This window comes from Ascaphus truei, chromosome 4 (assembly GCF_040206685.1).
Source record: "Ascaphus truei isolate aAscTru1 chromosome 4, aAscTru1.hap1, whole genome shotgun sequence".
Classification (NCBI taxonomy): domain Eukaryota; kingdom Metazoa; phylum Chordata; class Amphibia; order Anura; family Ascaphidae; genus Ascaphus; species Ascaphus truei.
Window position 1 is genome coordinate 66,424,418 of NC_134486.1, and position 20,827 is coordinate 66,445,244.

The 20,827-nt window shown below is 40.2% G+C and overlaps 1 protein-coding gene across 7 annotated transcripts in view; it reads left to right on the forward strand.

Annotated features, from left to right (window-relative positions):
- EML6 (EMAP like 6) overlaps positions 1-20,827 on the forward strand; it is a 200,594-nt gene that overhangs the window by 127,851 nt on the left and 51,916 nt on the right. For 6 of the 7 annotated variants that reach the window (XM_075595954.1, XM_075595949.1, XM_075595951.1 and 3 more), the window contains 7 exons: positions 516-643; positions 4,540-4,681; positions 6,023-6,175; positions 8,850-8,981; positions 10,275-10,363; positions 11,592-11,768; positions 19,665-19,866. In XM_075595954.1, coding sequence (XP_075452069.1) covers positions 516-643; positions 4,540-4,681; positions 6,023-6,175; positions 8,850-8,981; positions 10,275-10,363; positions 11,592-11,768; positions 19,665-19,866 — 1,023 coding nt within the window. The remainder of the gene's footprint in view (positions 1-515; positions 644-4,539; positions 4,682-6,022; positions 6,176-8,849; positions 8,982-10,274; positions 10,364-11,591; positions 11,769-19,664; positions 19,867-20,827) is intronic. The other variant, XR_012800914.1, reaches the window with a different exon arrangement.

The window sequence follows — 20,827 nt, forward strand, 5'->3', positions numbered from 1 at the left end:
ACACGCATCATACACACGCACATCCATGAATAATACACACATACACATCCATGCATCACACACACACACACACACGCATCATACACACTCACATCCATGAATAATACACACATACACATCCATGCATCACACACACACACACACGCATCATACACACGCACATCCATGAATAATACACACATACACATCCATGCATCACACACACACACACACGCATCAAACACACTCACATCCATGAATAATACACACATACACATCCATGCATCACACACACACGTGTCAAGCTGCCTTCTATCCAAGTAGACTCCTGGATATTGATATCCACGTTAATAAAGGACATCACAGAACTATGATATTTTTTAATTTAAATTATATGCTTTTTGCTTTAGCCTTTAGGAAATTCTTCATTTCTATATAATCCCTATACAATGAAAATACAATTTCTTCTTTGTTTGAGTGCACCTTTCTTTTAAATATATGATTATCAAGAATTTCTATCACAATTCCCTCGTCAGGCTTACTTTTAGAAGATAACCCCTCGATTCGTGCCATAGCTTTGGGCCATGGACACATACTGGTTGGAACCAAAAATGGAGAGGTACTGGAAATTGATAAAAGTGGCCCAATAACTCTGCTTGTCCAGGTGAGGACTTCTTGCGTTCTGAATAACCATGTACTGAATAATGTGACATTCAAATAAAATTAGGAACACAACTGTTGAACATTTTCTTAAAAATATTTTTTTCCCGTCAGCTAGATATGGAAATACCAATGTCAAACTTCTCTTCTGAAATCCCAGGGAAAGTGATTGATTAGCGTGTCTGCACTACCTCCAGGCTACTTGCAAATGCGTGTTGTTCGATTTTAATACTGCATACAGTTTTGATAGATTTGATGCCGTCTCTGACTTATTGCAAGACTGATAAGTGCTAAAAGCATTTGACGGCACATGCTTTTGATGTATAGCAATAAACCCCAATATTAAAATATCGTTGTCGTAGAGATAAAAGTCATTAAGTGCATTTTTTGAATTTACCCTTTTTCATAAAAAAAGGCTTAGTAAAGAAAACAAATTCTAATTACTCATTAAAGACAAATTCTAATTACTCACAACTTGTCACATCAAAATACCTTCCTTTTTAAATACAGATTTTTTCTTGTTCTAAAGAACATTCAATCGCAGTTTCCTCAGTACTCAAAGAATGTACAGGTGCGCCGACGAGTATTCTAAATCTTGCCTTAAACTTGCCTTGGAAAATCTGGGGCTATCACCAACAAGACCAAGGTACATGCTGGGTACATGCTGGCTACATGCTGCAACATTTCAGTGACATTTCTGCAGATACTAATGGCCCATCGGATGAACAGCGGGGGTCCCTGGCAGTCCCGTTCAGTTTGAATGGGACTGCCAGGGACCCCCGCTGTTCATCCGATGGGCCATTAGTATCTGCAGAAATGTACCTGAAATGTTGCAGCATGTCCCCAGCATGTTCCTGGGTCTTGTTGGTGATTGCCCCAGATTTGTTTTAGAATACTCGTCGGCACTACAGTAGTTAACTTTTACCTGCACAACGATTATATGTAGAATTCTACTAGAAAAGAAACACATTTTGTTGCAAGATTCCTAAGAGCTGAACATTTTAAATCTTATCAGCATTGATGGCGTTAAACAGCATGAAATAGGATGCTCCCACATGAAGACTGATAGAAAGAACAATGCTGTATGTCAACTTGCCAGTGTTTTGGTAATAGAGTATTCAGAGAATTGCTGACTTTGTATATATTGAATGTTGGACATAAGTAAAATAACCTATAGTATGTAAGGGTATCAAAGTGACATGCATTGTAACATGTAAATAGTTGTTCCTATGCCTAGACTGTCCAATGAAGAGAAAGTTTGCATGATGTAGATCATGGGCTAATACCTAGACCATGAGTGGCCAACTTCAGTTCTCGAGGGCCACCAACAGACCGAGTATGAAGGATATCCCTGCTTCAGCACAGACTGAGCTACCTGTGCTGAAGCAGGGTTATCCTTAAAACCTGTCCTATTGGAACTCTCAATAACAGGCACAGAGACGTTGCTACTAAATCTTTATTCTCCATTGATCCAATTCCAATGTGACTAATAACATTTATGTTACTAAACTGTTTCTGTTTTTATATTGGTGTATCTATAGTGTAAATCCTGTTGTTCATATTGGGTAGAGATACATGCATTCAACTTTCTTTATATCATACAGTCAGACATGCCCACTCACAAATAGATTCTATCAAAATTGTTTATTTCTAATTGCTCTGGATGCTTTCTGTATCATACATATACTGTATATATAATATATATATATACATATATTTCTGTGTTTAAAGCAGCATGCATTGGCTTAAGGGTTTTCCATTTAATGTGGACTTGAGACAAAAGGTGGCACTGTGTGCTCATTTGCATGTCATTTCCCAGAATCCCTTGCTGCAGTGGAAGTGCTGTGTGCTGGGTGATAATGGTGAAAGGCGGGGTTGCAGACCTGCCTAAGACATGCAGATGAGCATACAGTTGTATTTACATTTATATATATATATATATGTGTGTGTAAAAGCATAGCTGGTATCGGTATCTTGTAGTATTATTTAATGCGTTCAATATTTATTGTATTCTTAAATAGAGGATTGTAACTTTGGAACGTTATTGTCAATTATTATGTTTGGGGAGGGATGGTAAGTGCTCTTTTTGGGCTCTCTTTTCGGAGTGAATATTCATTTTCTGTAAGTATTAGAGAGCTTTATATTCTTATATTAAGTAGAAATTAGTAAAACTTTTGAGCAGATTTGCCTTCTTGATGAATTTTGGATGTTGCAAGCAGGCAAAAAAAAATTGGAAAGAAATTGCCTGAAACCTCCAACCGAGAACATCGTAGATAGAGAGCACATTTGACCCCAACGTCTGCTAAAAACAAATTGTCTATCTTTACTTTTTGCAGAACTTGGTGAAAAAGTGATACGTTTTGCCAATATTTTAATTTAAAAAAAAAGTCAAGAATTAGATTTCCTTTAAATTCCTGCAAATCAAAAAATATTTTTCCCACTGGGACAATTTCGCTATTTTGTGAATTTCTTTAAAAAAAAAATGTGGTAACTTTGTAAAATGGAACCAGGACCGATTCCTCCATCCGTTACTATGAGTAGTAGAAGTGTGGGTTCAGAAGGTACTATTGACTCCGCGGAGTATGTGTAGCTTACAAATATGAATTGCTACTTTAAGAAACGTCTTGTACATTACGGTTAATTGAAAGTTAGTTGTTCGTTGTCACATTTGTTAACATGTACTAGCAGGGTTGACACCTTCTATTGATGGCTAACCCGGAGAATTTTTGCTATTAAATGACATTTTTTAAATGTATTTATTTTATTTATATATTTATTTCTCTTACCTTCTCCGGCGGCAGAAGCATCTCCCCCTGCAAGGCCCAGTCAACATGGCGCCGCGACGTCAAAAGCGGCGTCAAGTTGCCATGACAACGGGACACCTTATGTCGCCGAGGCATCCCGTTGTCATGGCAATGTGATACCACGTGGTGACGTCACGTAGTGTCCCGTTGTCTTGGCAACACGGCGACATTTGATGTCGAGGCGCCATGTTGACGGGACCCTGCAGGTGGAGATGCAGCCCACGCCGGCCGGAGATTTTTCAGGTAAACCCATAGCCCGGAGATTCGCGGCCGAAACCCGTAGCTACCGGGTCAAACCCAGAGTGGTGGCAACCCTGCGTATAAGCATGATAACCTATAGTAACACCAAGAATGTGTTCCATTTTCTGAGCTACCAACTCAACCTGCCTTTTTGTATTTATAATAAACTATTATCACCGCACCGGATGATATTGTTAGTTTTTCAGAAATATGATTATGGAGCCGGGCTTCTGCCAGCAAAAAGAAAAACTGCAGCTAGAGTAATACAATTATATGGAGACAAATGTTATTATTTTGCAGCCTGATTGGATTAGTGGGAGCATGTATTGACTAATGCACAAAAAGAAGGTATGAAATGTAATTATGATCGTCTGATGAAACTGTAAAGCCTGGTGAACTTTGCTAATTGCAAAATAGAAGCTGCTACAGAGATGCAATATTACCCTTTACCTGCCAGGGTGTACTATAACTGCAACGAAAAACTTTGAGATATAGGAGAAGTATTAGATCTGTTTTTCTCAACAGGGGTTCCTAGGAAGCCTTGGGTTCCTAGGGCATCCCTAAAGGGTTCCCTGCAATTTTCAGACGCACTATTAGAGAGGGTTGGGGTTCCTTACAATGCATCTGATCTCAGACGCGCTATTAGAGAGGGTTGGGGTTCCTTACAATGCATCTGATCTCAGACGCGCTATTAGAGAGGGTTGGGGTTCCTTACAATGCATCTGATCTCAGACGCGCTATTAGAGAGGGTTGGGTTCCGCAGAATTTCACAATAGAATTACAGGGCTCCTTGACAGAAAAAAAAGGTTAAACACCACTGTATTAGATGATTTGATGCTGAATTTCTCTGTAACAGGGACATATGGAAGGAGAAGTCTGGGGTCTGGCAACTCACCCACAGCTGCCTTTATGTGCCACCGTAAGCGATGATAAAACTCTTCGGATCTGGGACCTTTCTTCCCATCACCGCATGCTGGCTGTGCGGAAACTCAAAAAGGGTGAGACTCTAATACAGTACCTGGAAACATTGTGCAACAGGTAACCTGTGTTCTAGCTTTTCTTTAAATGTTAACAGTCTATGAATCGTGGCACATTCAGTGAGCAGGTGAGATCCGACTTCCTACTGTGCAGCATTGTGAAGAAATATATACAAAGGAAACATACAGGGATAACGGCCCCTTTAAAATATCACTAAAAAGACATTTTCATCCTATGTCTCTACATGTTATGATAATTTTAACCTATTTTACGCCATGAGCATCAGTGTGTGATTTATTGTCCGTAGAGGAAGTTAGAAGTTAGGACTACTTAATGTTGCATTTACCTTCAGTTACATTTACCTTCAGATAACGTCGCGTTAATACTAGCGCTGTATTCACTATTGTTCATACGTACTTTAAAGAGCAAAGCAGCAACAAAAACGGACATTACTGATAGTGATAGGCCAGTGATACCTTATCATATTATCCCCCGTGCACTACAATCTGTTACAGGGAACACAGTAAGATGATGTTACGCTATTGAAGTCACAGCTGCCCTCAGCGTTGCTCCCAGCCAGAGCACGGAATAATGCTTTTGCGGTGTCTGGTGATGTAATGCCACAGCTAGGCATGTGTTATTTTCCTCCCCAACAAACGCCCTATTTAAGGGCCTGCATAGGAGTAACTCCTAGACTTGCACCGCATCATTTTATTTAAGTTAACGCAACTTCAGGTCAAGTTAAGACCGCGATAATGTGGCGCTAAGCCTCATGTGCTCAATTACGGCCAACGGCCATTTCTGTTTTAGGTAATGTCACACTACAGCAGGGGTGCTCAACTCCTGTCCTCAAGCCCCCCTCCCCCCCGCGCAAAAAAACCCCCAAACAGGTCAAATGTTCAGGATATTCCAGCTTCAGCACAGTGGCTCAGTCAAAGACTAGCCATCTGTGCTGAAGCAGGGACTGATTGAGCCACCTGTGCTGAAGCTGGGACTGATTGAGCCACCTGTGCTGAAGCTGGGACTGATTGAGCCACCTGTGCTGAAGCTGGGACTGATTGAGCCACCTGTGCTGAAGCAGAGAAATCCTGAAAACTTGACCAGTTGGGCAGGCTTGAGAAATGGAGTTGAGCCCCCCTGCACTACAGTATGTGCCCTCACTTAACACCGTTTCTTGAATCGTCCCCTTGCAGAGTGGTTTAGCAGCACTTATCGTATTTGGATCTGGGTTTTTTTTTCCTTTTCTTAGTGCCTCAAATTTGACAATGATAAAAATATGTCATTAACAAGCTTAGCCTCGATATCTTCATGGCTTTAAACTCCATTGTACCTCTGTGTTTAAAGTGCCTGGTGTGTTCCAGGTGGGCGATGCTGTGCCTTTTCTCCAGATGGGAAAGCCTTAGCAGTAGGCCTAAATGATGGCAGCTTTATGGTGGTGAATGCTGATACCCTTGAAGATATGGTATCTTTCCATCACAGGAAAGAAATGATCGCAGATATCAAATTTTCACCAGGTACAGCTCAAAACTGAGACCAGTTCCACTTATAATGTTCTCTTCCTAAGTATGTAAATGAAGGCCTAGGGCAGTGTTTTTCAACCAGGGTTCCAAGGAAACTTGGAGAAATAAGGCTCTTATGGCGCTTGGATAGCTGGTACATATCACAGATGAAAACATCAAACCATCCATGTGAGTATTCTTTGGAATCAGCTCTGCTGTTGGGGTTTCCTCTGTGCTTCAATAATAATAATGACTTGGTTATTTAGTTAAACCCTTTGGCCAAAGCGTCATAAGCCTGCATACCACTTCAAGGTAAACCAAAATTAATGCAGGTCCTACACTACACTGTGAACCCTTATTATTATCGAAGTATTTAAACTTTATACTTATTACCATATATGTTTTGTCAATTGGATGTAGCATTGGGCACCCCTGTCTTTTGTTGTATACATTTGCCACTCTCAGTAGCACTCTTTTTGACATAAATATATATTCATGATGTGGTGGTGGGTGTAGGTGTTTGAGCTAGCTGGGAATGTGTGTGTTAATCAATTTCTGACTGGCAACAGTTGTATGGAGGTAGGTGGCACCTCCCCACAGAGCTCACTCCTCCTCACCTTTTTAACTTGGGAGGTATTTTCACATTGCTGCAAAGAACAGGACCTACTATGGTTCTTTCCCCTCATACAGAGGTAAAAGGAAGGGTTCACAGTGTAGTGTAGGACCTGCATTCATTTTGTTTTACCTTGACGTGGTATGCAGGCTTATGATGGTTTGGCCAAAGGGTTTAACTAAATAACCAAGTAATTATTATTATTGAAGTATTTAAACTTTATACTTATTAGCATATATGTTTTTTCAATTGGATGTAGCACTGGGCACCACTGTCTTTTGTTGTATCCAAATGATACTCACCTGGATTGGTTTGATTTTTTCATCTGTGATATGTACTAACTATCCAAGCGCTATAAAAGTCTTATTTCTCCAAGTTTCCTATGCAAGACTTTTTAGGCTGCTCATGGACCCAGGTCCACTTGGACTATTGAGCTATTTGTTCCCTAACATTGTTTTACATATATATGTGCACACCTTAATAAAGGACGCCTAATAGTAACCCTGAAGTATAACTGGCGCTTTACACTAATTTCCACCCAGGGTCCCTAGGAAGCTTTGGGTTCCCCAGGTGTCCCAAAATGTTCCCTGCAATTTTCTGGTCATTTGAAAATTGTACCAAATACAGAAGAATTTACAATGCATCTGATCTCAGACGCGCTATTAGAGAGGGTTGGGGTTCCTTACAATGCATCTGATCTCAGACGCGCTATTAGAGAGGGTTGGGGTTCCTTACAATGCATCTGATCTCAGACGCGCTATTAGAGAGGGTTGGGGTTCCTTACAATGCATCTGTTCTCAGATACGCTATTAGAGAGGGTTGGGGTTCCTCAGAATTTCACCTTAACCAAAAAAATGTTGGAAACGACTGGCTTAGAGTTTACAATTTGAATGTTTGGATTTATTCATGCTTTAAAGCTAATTTGGTAAATAGGCAGGGAATAAACGAACCAGAAGGGTCATATGGTTCTTACATGAGTTCAATTCCTATGTTTCTCTCAGGAGGGATCAGTGGTTAATAATAATAATAATAATACTATAAACAAACACAAACAGAGCCCAGTGCTACATCAAATGGCACAAATACACAGTGAAATACCTATATATTCTCTTGTAAAAAGGGTCATTTAGTTTAACCCTTTGGCTAAGCGTCTTAAGCCTGCTGCCACTTACAAGGCATGACCATAGCAGGGCCTAACACTGATTAAAATTCTTAATAACCTGTACAATACTAGGAAGAATTATCATATTTGATCTGTCATAATCAGCTGCATGGTCAGGGCATGGTCATGCCTTGTAAGTGGCAGCAGGCTTAAGACGCTTTGGCCAAAGGGTTAAACTAAATTACCCTTTTTACAAGAGATATACTGTATAGGTATTGCACTGTGTATTTATGCCATTGGACGTAGCACTGGGCTCTGTCTGTGTTTGTTTGTAGTACATATTGCCATGCCCAGTAGCACTCCTTTTTGACATTTATACACATATATATTTTGTGCTAACTTCTGGGGCTTAAATGAGCTTACTGGGTATTTGTGTGTTTTAATAATAATAATAACTTTATTGCCTGTAGCGCTTTTCTCCCAATTGGGACTTTTAGCGCTTCACAATTACAGTATAGTGAGCTGTCCGCAGCCCATAGGAACTTTACAGACACAGGAAAGAAAGAGTAATCATTTTTTTTAATCATTGTAGCAACGGCAGGCACAATTATGATGATTAATTATGGAATTCTGTGTTTTTCTAGATATACAGTTAATAAAAGTGGGTTTTTCATTAAAAATAAATTATTATTGGTTAACCCCTTTGCTAAATTTATTCATCAATATACCGTTTGTTCTTTGTTGTTGTGGCCATTTAAACAACATTTTGTCCCTTCTGTAGTGATTGTTATAAAATTATACTTATCCATTGATAAATCTGATAAACTTGTGCGATTATTCCTTGCACAATAATTGCAGCAGAGAGCAAAGCTGATGCGTAACCCATTAGATGTGTTATTTATTGTGTATCTATTTTGAGAGAAGCAAAAGTAAAACGCACAATAAATGGTCTTCTTTTGTATGGTCTTTTATAGATGCAGGAAAATATCTGGCAGTGGCTTCCCATGATAACTTTGTCGATATTTATAATGTGCTAACCAGCAAACGAGTTGGTATCTGCAAAGGTGCATCAAGCTATATCACTCACATTGACTGGGACTCAAGAGGTGACAGATTTGACCATTTGAATGTGAAGTTCCTTACTAATGCATTTGTCTACTCTACATTAACGCATTTGGGCTCATTTCTGATAAGTGGTGCTATGTCATAAGCCACCTTCTGACACTGCGGCCCATTTAAGTGAATGTGCGGTAAGATGTCTTCTGGCTCTGGAAACTGTCTGATAGTAGAGCACCTCTTAGTAAATATGCCCCTTGAAACGTAGGGACGTGCAACTTAATGTGTGTGTAAAGACTATGGGGCATGATGTTGTAGCTGCGAGTGGTGCATATCGGTGCGGAAAGAGCCCGTTCCGATCAGATGTGCAGGTTTTAGCTATTCTTTAAGCCATTCTCGCATGTCTAAACCATGCGGAAAAGGCTTTTTTAGAAGTGGTTTCATTCCGGCTGTGCAAATCCAGGCAGAGTGACCAAAAAGGCTAAAACTCCAATTTTTTGCAAAAATTCCATTAGCCCCGTTAAGTGCAAAAGCCTAAACCGCTTCAAACAGCTCACATTTTTATTATTGCCTCATTGGGGTGGAGAGAGAACCGTTTGAAACCAGGGGGCTCCAGAGCTGAACCCCGTTAATTTCAGCTGCGGGAACCCCCTGCTTCCAGAGATTCTTAGCTCCGAAGCAAGTGCCGATATCTCGCTAGTTTTCTGCCATTTCTGCTTCCTCAACACATGGGCCAATAGGAAGCAGCACCAGATGACATCACGGCTTCCTATTGGCCCACAGGCTTCAGGAACGTTAAAAAGCAGCCATATAGTGATACCGGCACCTACTACGGAGGTAAGTATCTCCGGGGTCCCCGGAGTTGAAATGAATGGGGTTCAGCTCCAGAGACCCCCTGCTTCAATCCTGTATTCAAAAAATGAAGGGGGAAAAACAGCTTGGATTACCGCTTTAAAATGAGAATAATAATAACATAACCATGTTACAGAAATGATGTGAATATAATTAAATGTAAATTAAGTTAAGGTATTCCCATTCCCAGCAAAATTAAATCATTTTTTTTTATTTCAGACATGAAGAATCAAGTAAAAAAATATATATTACTTCATAAATGTTCCATAACAATAATATTTTGTTATTTCTTCTCTTCTAATAGATCCAACATTCCTATTATTTTCTAAATGCATGGAATTAAATAATGTCTGGATAACTTACAAATTATTTTTGTGACGTTGCATTTGATACTGTAAGAATTTGTTTGTACAAAATGTGCATTGTTGCATCATACTGATTTACCTATTTTACCTTTATGATGTATGGTTTTTTTTTCCCCCTTAAAAAAGGAAAATTGCTGCAAGTTAATTCCGGTGCCAAAGAACAATTATTTTTTGAAGCTCCAAGAGGAAAGAGGCATGCTATTAAATCCGCAGAGGTATTTTTTCTTTCTGTCCAGTTTAAAAGAAAATGATATTATCCTATGTAAAAATCTGCACATTTAAATAGATAACTTACAGATTGCATTCTCAAATGCTGTTTACCGTGTATCTGGTATTGTTTTGTTACTTGAAGTTGCAATCCCACCTGGTCGGCCAGTTGAATTCCTTAGGGGCCTCTGATTGGGGAAGTGTTTGTCAATCAAACTGTTTTCTTTACCCTTATCCCCACCCTGTCCTTATCATGGAACAAGTAACATATGGGGAGGCGGTGACACTACGCACTGCATAACACTGTGACATTGCGGAACATGGAGTAGCCAGAAGAAATTAAACCCCTTCCCAAGTCAAACTTTAACAAATGAATACAAAATATTTGTAGGTGTCAGATTTGGGTAAAAAGGTTCCCATAGGAGAATACTTAAACATGTCACTGGAATGAATTCACAGTGGCCCTAGGGGGACTGGCACCTTTAACAGTTTTGTCATCTGTACAGTAGCTATAGCTCAAACATGTCTATTTCTTCATGTTGTTGGGCTACTTCAGTTGTTTCTATTTGCTAACATGAACTGAATAGCCACACTCCGCATAAAACATAATGCGTGTTTCATTTGTTTACTCTACGATTTAGTCAAATCTTCTAATACAGCTGCACTTTTCTTTTATTATGCACTTCATCCAGACCGGGGGTAGCCAACTCCAGTCTTTAAGAGCTACCAACAGGTCAGGTTTTCAGAATATCCCTGCTTCAGCACAGGTGGCTCATTCAATGAGCTGTGCTGCAGCAGGGATATCTTGAAAACCTGACCTGTTGGTAGCTCTTGAGGACTGGAGTTGGCCACCCCTGATCCAGACCCATCTGTTAGCATCAGAGGTCTCCTAGGGACAGATTCAACAAACGCCAGCACAGGTTATCGCACAAGAAGCCGGCGTTAATGCATAGATTTCAGTGAGTTAACACCTGATTGGGTGAGCTTACCCGTAGCAGCGCGTGATGAACCTGCCCCACAGACATTAATGGAATCTCACTGATGGAAAGCAGTAGTGTTCCATTTGAGTTTTTGGGGGGTCAGGAGCCCCCAAATTTCAGAGACTGCAGTACGGAGGTTGACATCTCTGCTTCATCATCTTAATTTTCAAAGTGGGCCTGAAATAAATGCTGCTTTCACACCCCCATGGAAACATTTGTAATTGTCCCCTTTCTTGTTCCACGACGCTGTTCCCAGATGGAGAAGATAGAGTGGCACTCCTGGACGTGTGTCCTTGGCCCTACGTGTGAGGGAATCTGGCCGGCACACACGGATGTCACTGATGTGAATGCGGCGTCACTTACCAAAGATAACAAGGCTTTGGCCACGGGAGATGACTTTGGATTTGTGAAACTTTTTTCATATCCAGTCAAGGTAAATGAACAGTAAACAGACCGGTGACTTCACCACACATTCTCTCCCAAGCACGATCTCTATACCTGAGCTTGTTTGCGCTTTGCTAGGATAATCTTGTTGTTATTACCAGAGGCTATTGCTGTGCTGTCATTTTCTTTTCTAATAGGCACAGCTGCGTGACCATGTACGTTTTGGGGCCTAGGTACTAAGATTTTAATTCAATGTTTTTAAATTGGGCCTCGATATTTCAGCGATAAAAGTAATACAAACCATCAAAAAGTGTGCGTCCTATGTAGGAAGACTATGACGTTTGAAATGATTTGTGACGCATCCCTCATGATCAATACAATTTAAATGAAACCAGGATTATTTATAACTAGTACATATACATTATTAGTGTAATATTATTTATAATAGCCATACCGTGAAAATAATAACATTTATCAAGAGAAAATCCAAGCAGCAATTAAAAAAACCAAAATGTTTCTTTTTTAATATACGCAGCCTTTTATTACCTTCTATTGAAAATGAATTATCTAAGTTGCTGATCGATTTGTTCTCTTGTGATTGATCAGCACTTATCCTGCTTCCCAGGGTTCACTAAATGGCTGCCTTTCAGTTTCAATCAATCCTTCAGTCAGTGTAACTCAACAGCTACAATGTATCCTTATATTACTAAGGTAACATTACCGATTGTTACAGTTTACAGCTCAAACTGCTAGGACTATTGGCAACAAATGATCACAAACAGGAAAGTGTGGCAAACATCTTGCACGGCTGGGGAAGTGTGCTAAAGCCTGCTATAGAAATCAAAGGATGCTCAGTATATTTTAATTAATTAAAAATGGCATTAAGAATTTAATTTATAAAAAAACATTTAGTAAGTATTCGCTAATATTACAGAACTTATTTATGTTTAAAAGAAAAAAAACCCATGTAGGTATTGCATGAACTTCTCCTTTAACATATATATAATTTAAAATCCTCGCTGCGTCATACATTTTTGGATTGATATTCATCCTGTCATATCTACGTAAGTACCAGCACTCACTGTCTAATGGCTAAATGATGAAAACAGTTGTAATGCAGAATAAACATTTAATAATAAAACAAACCAGAAATAAATGAAATGTGTTTGCAGAAACCAGTATCACAAATGGGCATGTCACAAAGTGAGGGGTGGGGGGGAAATAAAGAAAAGGGGAAAAAAACATGAAACACAAGGAATATACACAAAAAATGGAGAACGTTCTCCATTTTTTGTGTATATTCCTTGTGTTTCATGTTTTTTTTCCCCTTTTCCTTTTTTCCCCCCCACCCCTCACTTTGTGACATGCCCATTTGTGATACTGGTTTCTGCAAACACATTTGATTTATTTCTGGTTTGTTTTATTATTAAATGTTTATTCTGCATTACAACTGTTTTCATCATTTAGCCATTAGACAGTGAGTGCTGGTACTTACGTAGATTTGTTAGTATTATACAGGGGAATAAGGGTCCCCTTTGGTTCCGTGCACCCTGCAATTGCATTAATTTAACATCATCAGAGTGCTGTCTATCGCCCCCCTTTTTCCCTTAGATATTCATCCTGTGTTAACACTGTCAGGAGTCTTTTAAGGGTTAACGCCAAAGTGAACTTGACCAACGATTTTGACGCACTTTTAATTGACTTTGTGGCATATAGAAATATTATCTTTTAGTACATGCCATTTACATTCTGTGCGCCAAAACAAACAAAAAAAAGTACTTTTAACGCAACTGGCACATACAGAGAAATTTGAGCTTAGTACATAGGCACATAGTGCCATTGACATTTAGTTCCACGTGTCAATTTTACGTCCAAAAAATCCATTTGTGAAGCTTAGTACACACAGTAGGCCCAATTGAGGTTTTATGTTGAGGCCATAAGGTCAGATTTATTATCATTATTATGAAATAGAGCCCCTCAGACAATACATTGCATTATTATTGTCTTGCAATCTGGTTTTCACATCTGCAAAATATTATTTAATTTCTCATTTGTTGCATTAACAAACAAAAACAAAACAAATCTGCTGAAAAAAAAAAAAAAAAAATTATGATGTTTCTTAAAACCATTTTAGTTTAGGGTTGTTCTCAATTAGAAATATGCAAACTTCTCCCTTTTCTCGGGTTTTAGCGGATGTAAGAAGATAGCATATTTGTTGGAAATGTTGGCGTGAAGGCTTTTTGCTGATTTACAGATTTTAAAAGGAAACGCATTATGCGAATATTCGCCGAATTCACCAATTTGCAAAAATGTGCTAAAAGTATATTCGCCCACCGATATCACAAAATATCTATTCAAATTCGTACCAGGGTGATCTCTGCATAAAAAGCTGCAATTAGGGATTTCTGGCTTTTAAAAAACAAACAAAAAAAAACCAAGATTTGCGCATTTGTCTGGCGGTTTTGTTTATCTCACGTTTCCTCAGCTCCAACAGGGATGGAAATGAAGCCTTTGATCAGATTTAAAGGGGCAGTGCCTCCTGTTTTTTTTGTTTTTTTGTCATACCCCTTTTTTCCCCCGTGTATAGAAAGCAGAGTGTAGCTGTATTGTATTGTATTGTATGTCTTTATTTATATAGCGCCATTAATGTACATAGCGCTTCACAGTAGTAATACATGTGGTAATCAAATAAATAACAGATAATATAAATAACAGATCATGGGAATAAGTGCTTCAGACATAAACGTAACATTAAGGAAGAGGAGTCCCTGCTCCGAGGAGCTTACAGTCTAATTGTTAGGTAGGGAGAACGTACAGAGACAGTAGGAGGGAGTTCAGGTAAGTGCGTCTGCAGGGGGCCAAGCTTATGTATCATGTGTTCAGAATAGCCACAGTGCTATTCATATGCTTCTTTAAGCAAGTGTGTCTTAAGGTGGGTCTTAAAGGTGGATAGAGAGGGTGCTAGTCGGGTATTGAGGAGAAGGGCATTCCAGAGGTGTGGGGCAGTCAGTGAGAAAGGGTTAAGGCGGGAGAGGGCTTTAGATACAAAGGGGGTAGAAAGAAGCCTTCCTTGAGCAGTAGCTTCCCTTCAAGGGCAAACCGCACAGGTCTAAAATCTCCCGCGCCACACGGGCCAATAAGGCTGCGGCCAGGCAGGGAGCGGGTGCGCTGGTGCTCGTGCGCTGCGCCCTGCTCGGCCAGGCGATTTGTGGCCAGCTACGCGCGCGCTCGCCTGGGGGCGCGGCCACGACATCATGAAGCGGGTTCAACTTCATTGGGCGAACCGCTCACGTGACGCGCTTGTGGGTGACAAATTCAAATTTGCTTGCTCTGCAAGCATCTAAGCGCCGCGCAGGCCACACACATTGCCTCCATGTGTTTCATAGCGGCCTGCGTGAGCGCGCACGCTTAGCGCCCCCCTGGCCGAGGCCTAAGAAGCCGCGACCACTTCCTACTGGCCCGCGTCATGCGGTGGTTTCAAACCTCCATGAAGTACCGATGGCCCCATTCTGGTAAATTTCTCAGTAAGCAGGGAATCCCAGAGCGGAAATTAATGCAGTTCAGCTCGTGGGATCCCCTGTTCCATTTACATGTTAAAAAAAGTGGGGTACCTGCTACTTTAATTGTTTCAATCTCCTGTTTAGCATATACTCGCACTGTTTCATCCTCCTGTTTAGCATATACTCGCATTGTTTCAATCTCCTGTTTAGCATATACTCGCACTGTTTCAATCTCCTGTTTAGCATATACTCACATTGTTTCAATCTCCTGTTTAGCATATACTCACATTGTTTCAGCCTCCTGTTTAGCATATACTCGCACTGTTTCAATCTCCTGTTTAGCATATACTCACATTGTTTCAATCTCCTGTTTAGCATATACTCGCACTGTTTCAGCCTCCTGTTTAGCATATACTCGCACTGTTTCAATCTCCTGTTTAGCATATACTCACATTGTTTCAATCTCCTGTTTAGCATATACTCACATTGTTTCAGCCTCCTGTTTAGCATATACTCGCACTGTTTCAACCTCCTGTTTAGCATATACTCCCATTGTTTCAATCTCCTGTTTAGCATATACTCAAATTGTTTGAGCCTCCTGTTTAGCATATACTCACATTGTTTCAACCTCCTGTTTAGCATATACTCACATTGTTTCAGCCTCCTGTTTAGCATATACTCACATTGTTTCAGCCTCCTGTTTAGCATATACTCCCACTGTTTCAGCCTCCTGTTTAGCATATACTCACATTGTTTCAGCCTCCTGTTTAGCATATACTCACATTGTTTCAGCCTCCTGTTTAGCATATACTCGCACTGTTTCAACCTCCTGTTTAGCATATACTCGCATTGTTTCAATCTCCTGTTTAGCATATACTCACATTGTTTCAACCTCCTGTTTAGCATATACTCCCACTGTTTCAGCCTCCTGTTTAGCATATACTCACATTGTTTCAATCTCCTGTTTAGCATATACTCACATTGTTTCAACCTCCTGTTTAGCATATACTCCCACTGTTTCAACCTCCTGTTTAGCATATATTCACATTGTTTCAATCTCCTGTTTAGCATATACTCCCATTGTTTCAACCTCCTGTTTAGCATATACTCCCACTGTTTCAGCCTCCTGTTTAGCATATACTCACATTGTTTCAGCCTCCTGTTTAGCATATACTCCCATTGTTTCTTCCTCCTGTTTAGCATATACTCCCACTGTTTCAGCCTCCTGTTTAGCATATACTCACATTGTTTCATCCTCCTGTTTAGCATATACTCGCATTGTTTCAATCTCCTGTTTAGCATATATTCACATTGTTTCAGCCTCCTGTTTAGCATATACTAACATTGTTTCATCCTCCTGTTTAGCATATACTCACATTGTTTCATCCTCCTGTTTAGCATATACTCGCATTGTTTCAATCTCCTGTTTAGCATATACTCCCATTGTTTCATCCTCCTGTTTAGCATATACTCCCACTGTTTCAGCCTCCTGTTTAGCATATACTCACATTGTTTCATCCTCCTGTTTAGCATATACTCGCATTGTTTCAATCTCCTGTTTAGCATATACTCCCATTGTTTCATCCTCCTGTTTAGCATATACTCGCATTGTTTCAATCTCCTGTTTAGCATATACTTGCATTGTTTCAACCTCCTGTTTAGCATATACTCACATTGTTTCAATCTCCTGTTTAGCATATACTCCCACTGTTTCAGCCTCCTGTTTAGCATATACTCACATTGTTTCAGCCTCCTGTTTAGCATATACTCACATTGTTTCAATCTCCTGTTTAGCATATACTCCAACTGTTTCAGCCTCCTGTTTAGCATATACTCACATTGTTTCAGCCTCCTGTTTAGCATATACTCAAATTGTTTCAGCCTCCTGTTTAGCATATACTCCCATTGTTTCAACCTCCTATTTAGCATATACTCCCATTGTTTCAACCTCCTGTTTAGCATATACTCCCACTGTTTCAGCCTCCTGTTTAGCATATACTCACATTGTTTCAGCCTCCTGTTTAGCATATACTCCCATTGTATCAACCTCCTGTTTAGCATATACTCCCATTGTTTCAACCTCCTGTTTAGCATATACTCACATTGTTTCAATCTCCTGTTTAGCATATACTCCCACTGTTTCAGCCTCCTGTTTAGCATATACTCACATTGTTTCAGCCTCCTGTTTAGCATATACTCAAATTGTTTCAGCCTCCTGTTTAGCATATACTCCCATGGTTTCAACCTCCTGTTTAGCATATACTCCCATTGTTTCAACCTCCTGTTTAGCATATACTCCCATTGTTTCAATCTCCTGTTTAGCATATACTCCCATTGTTTCAATCTCCTGTTTAGCATATACTCACATTGTTTCAATCTCCTGTTTAGCATATACTCCCATTGTTTCAATCTCCTGTTTAGCATATACTCCCACTGTTTCAGCCTCCTGTTTAGCATATACTCACATTGTTTCAATCTCCTGTTTAGCATATACTCAAATTGTTTCAGCCTCTTGTTTAGCATATACTCAAATTGTTTCAGCCTCCTGTTTAGCATATACTCCCATTGTTTCAACCTCCTGTTTAGCATATACTCCCATTGTTTCAATCTCCTGTTTAGCATATACTCACAGTTTCAATCTCCTGTTTAGCATATACTCCCATTGTTTCAATCTCCTGTTTAGCATATACTCCCATTGTTTCAACCTCCTGTTTAGCATATACTCCCATTGTTTCAATCTCCTGTTTAGCATATACTCACATTGTTTCAATCTCCTGTTTAGCATATACTCGCACTGTTTCAACCTCCTGTTTAGCATATACTCACATTGTTTCAACCTCCTGTTTAGCATATACTCACATTGTTTCAATCTCCTTTTTAGCATATACTCAAATTGTTTCAATCTCCTGTTTAGCATATACTCACATTGTTTCAATCTCCTGTTTAGTATACAGTATACTCACATTGTTTCAATCTCCTGTTTAGCATATTTTTGCATTATGTTTAAATACTATAGTATCTGTAAAGCCCAGAGAACCCCATATTATTGACATTATTGACGGAACCTCAGAGATTTGGAGCCAGGACGAATTGAAACAGGAACTAGTTATAAGTATTGTTTTTGCCAAGAAATTGACAAAAACAAGGGAGAAACCCCCCCAAATAAGATATGAGGGCATAGAAGAAGTTTTCGTGCGAATATCATGGAGCTAGTACTGTAGAGTTAATGACCTAGGCAGAGAACACGTTAATATTAGTTTTATAAAGCATATCGATAAAAGTAACTACATTTTATTGGCTTTGAAACGTTACCTGCCCCTTAATTCATTGTCAGACGTCAGGATTTGGAGCATGATTTAGCTGTGCCTTTGTATCTTCAGATAGTATAACGCAACAACGAAAGCGCAAACCTAATCACTAAACGGGAAAAATAGTGAATTGTGAACACTGTGGTGATGAACTATATACTGTAATCACCCTATTGGGGAGGTGCAGCTGGCAGAGGGGTGTTTCTCAACAACCCTAATTAGAAGTTATAAAAATACCTAGAAGTTATATAAATAACTTCTAATCAGATAGTATAATGCAGGGGTGCGCAAACTATTTCCCCTGCGCCCCCCTGCGCCCCCCCATCCCCCTCTCGTGCCCCCCTCCTTACCTTGTCTTTGAAGTCAAGTGACGTTGCAGGGTCACAAAGTCACCGAAGACAAGGTAAGGGAAGTTGCAGAGGCCTCACGCGATCCCCAGGTATTTAATTTAAATGTTTTGGGGAAGAGCACGGGGCCTATGCAACCACTGTGCCCCCCCCTTGAAAAATCTTGCGCCCCCCCCCCCCCCCCCAGTTTGCGCACCCCTGGTATAATTCATCCCGGTTATGGGAGTTGCAGTTCCATTTAATGACACCACGCAGGAATAATTATTTGTGTGGCGGTGCTGTACGTAAGAAATCAGTAACGAGTACATTCCCATAATGGAAAAATGTATCAATCCAGGGGGCCGCTCCTTGATCTCCATCCCCTGTGACGTGGATAATAATAATTTCCACGCTACATGACAACCTTGAGGAGCTTGTATGTGCACTTTGCCTGTAGCGACTTTTGTTGCGTCCATGGTGTGAGAGCGCGTGCTACCGTGCGCGTGACGTAACGCGTGCCTTTACCTGCAGCGACGGCCGTGGCGTCACAGAGCTGGTTCGCACCGGCCGTCGCGCGAGAAAACTAATGTTTTTGTTTCCTTGCGCATTGCGAGCGCCGGAACTTCTGGTCGCGCGTGCGGCCGCGTGCTCTAAGGACAGCCTCAGGGAGGCACATCCTTTTGATGGCGCGCTCGTGATAACCGTGGACACGGCTTTACTCTTTAAACACAGTTTTGGTGAATGTATGAAAATGCATATTTGTAAGTAACATGATGCCATGTGTATGTATATATATATATATATATTGCAGGGAAGTGATGCAAGATTCAAGAAGTATGTTGGTCACAGTGCTCATGTAGCCAATGTTAGATGGTTGTATGATGATTCTACGCTGCTGACTGTAGGTGGAGCTGATACAGCTTTGATGATCTGGACACGAGAGGCTTTTGGCAATCTAGACAGTAAACCTGTGGACAGTGAGGAATCAGACTCGGATGTTGAGGAAGATGGAGGTAATCAGATAGGATATTCATTCTGTACATATACACACATTTACTAAGTTTTTCATGATGTATATTTATTAAATGAACCACATTGTGACTTTATACATTACATGATGCGCCAGCAATATATATGAATTTAATATATATATATATATATATATATATATATTATATATCTATTATATATATGCAAATGAGCATACGGTAATATTTCCATTTGCTATATATATATATCTATATATATATATATATATAGATATATATATATATATATGTATATATAAAATTATAAGGCTGTGCTTGCAATTGTGGGGGTGGCCACGAACTCCACTCCTCACTCCACTTTCGTCACTGTAACATTCTGGGTGTTTCCACACAGGCCAGCGTCTGACACTATAGTAGCATCCTTAACCCGTTATCTTTAATCTGTTAGCTGTTTAAGCCTTGCTACCTTACCAGTCGTACCCAGAACCCCTTTCTCCCTTGTTGCCTTGTTTGAAAAAAACACTACCCTGGCTCCTCAGTAACTTAATGATATCCCTCTGCCCCGCCCCCCCCCCACCCCCACCCTACATATGATGATTTACCCTGCCGCCTCAGCACCTCAACAAGAACTCACACTTTCTCAGCCGGCAGCTGCCTCCTTTGTTAGAGGCAGACTCCCAGCCACTTTCTGCAGCACTCTCTTGGGCCTTCATATCCTGTGCCACCCAATCCACTTAACTAGTTGGTCACCCTCGTCTGGGTCAAGGCAGCCCCCCTCCTTTCACCTACAGACGCTCCAGTATCACCCCTTACCCGTTGCTCTCCTTCTTATCATATTACTGCCAAGTAGTTATACAGTATTAATTATTAGACTAGTCAATTCAGTTAGTAATTTAAGTCCCCCCCTTTTTCTTTAATCCACCACTGCCCCGTCACCCATTTTCCTTCCCAGTCCCTCTCCCCTAAAAAAAAAAAAGTCTAACTG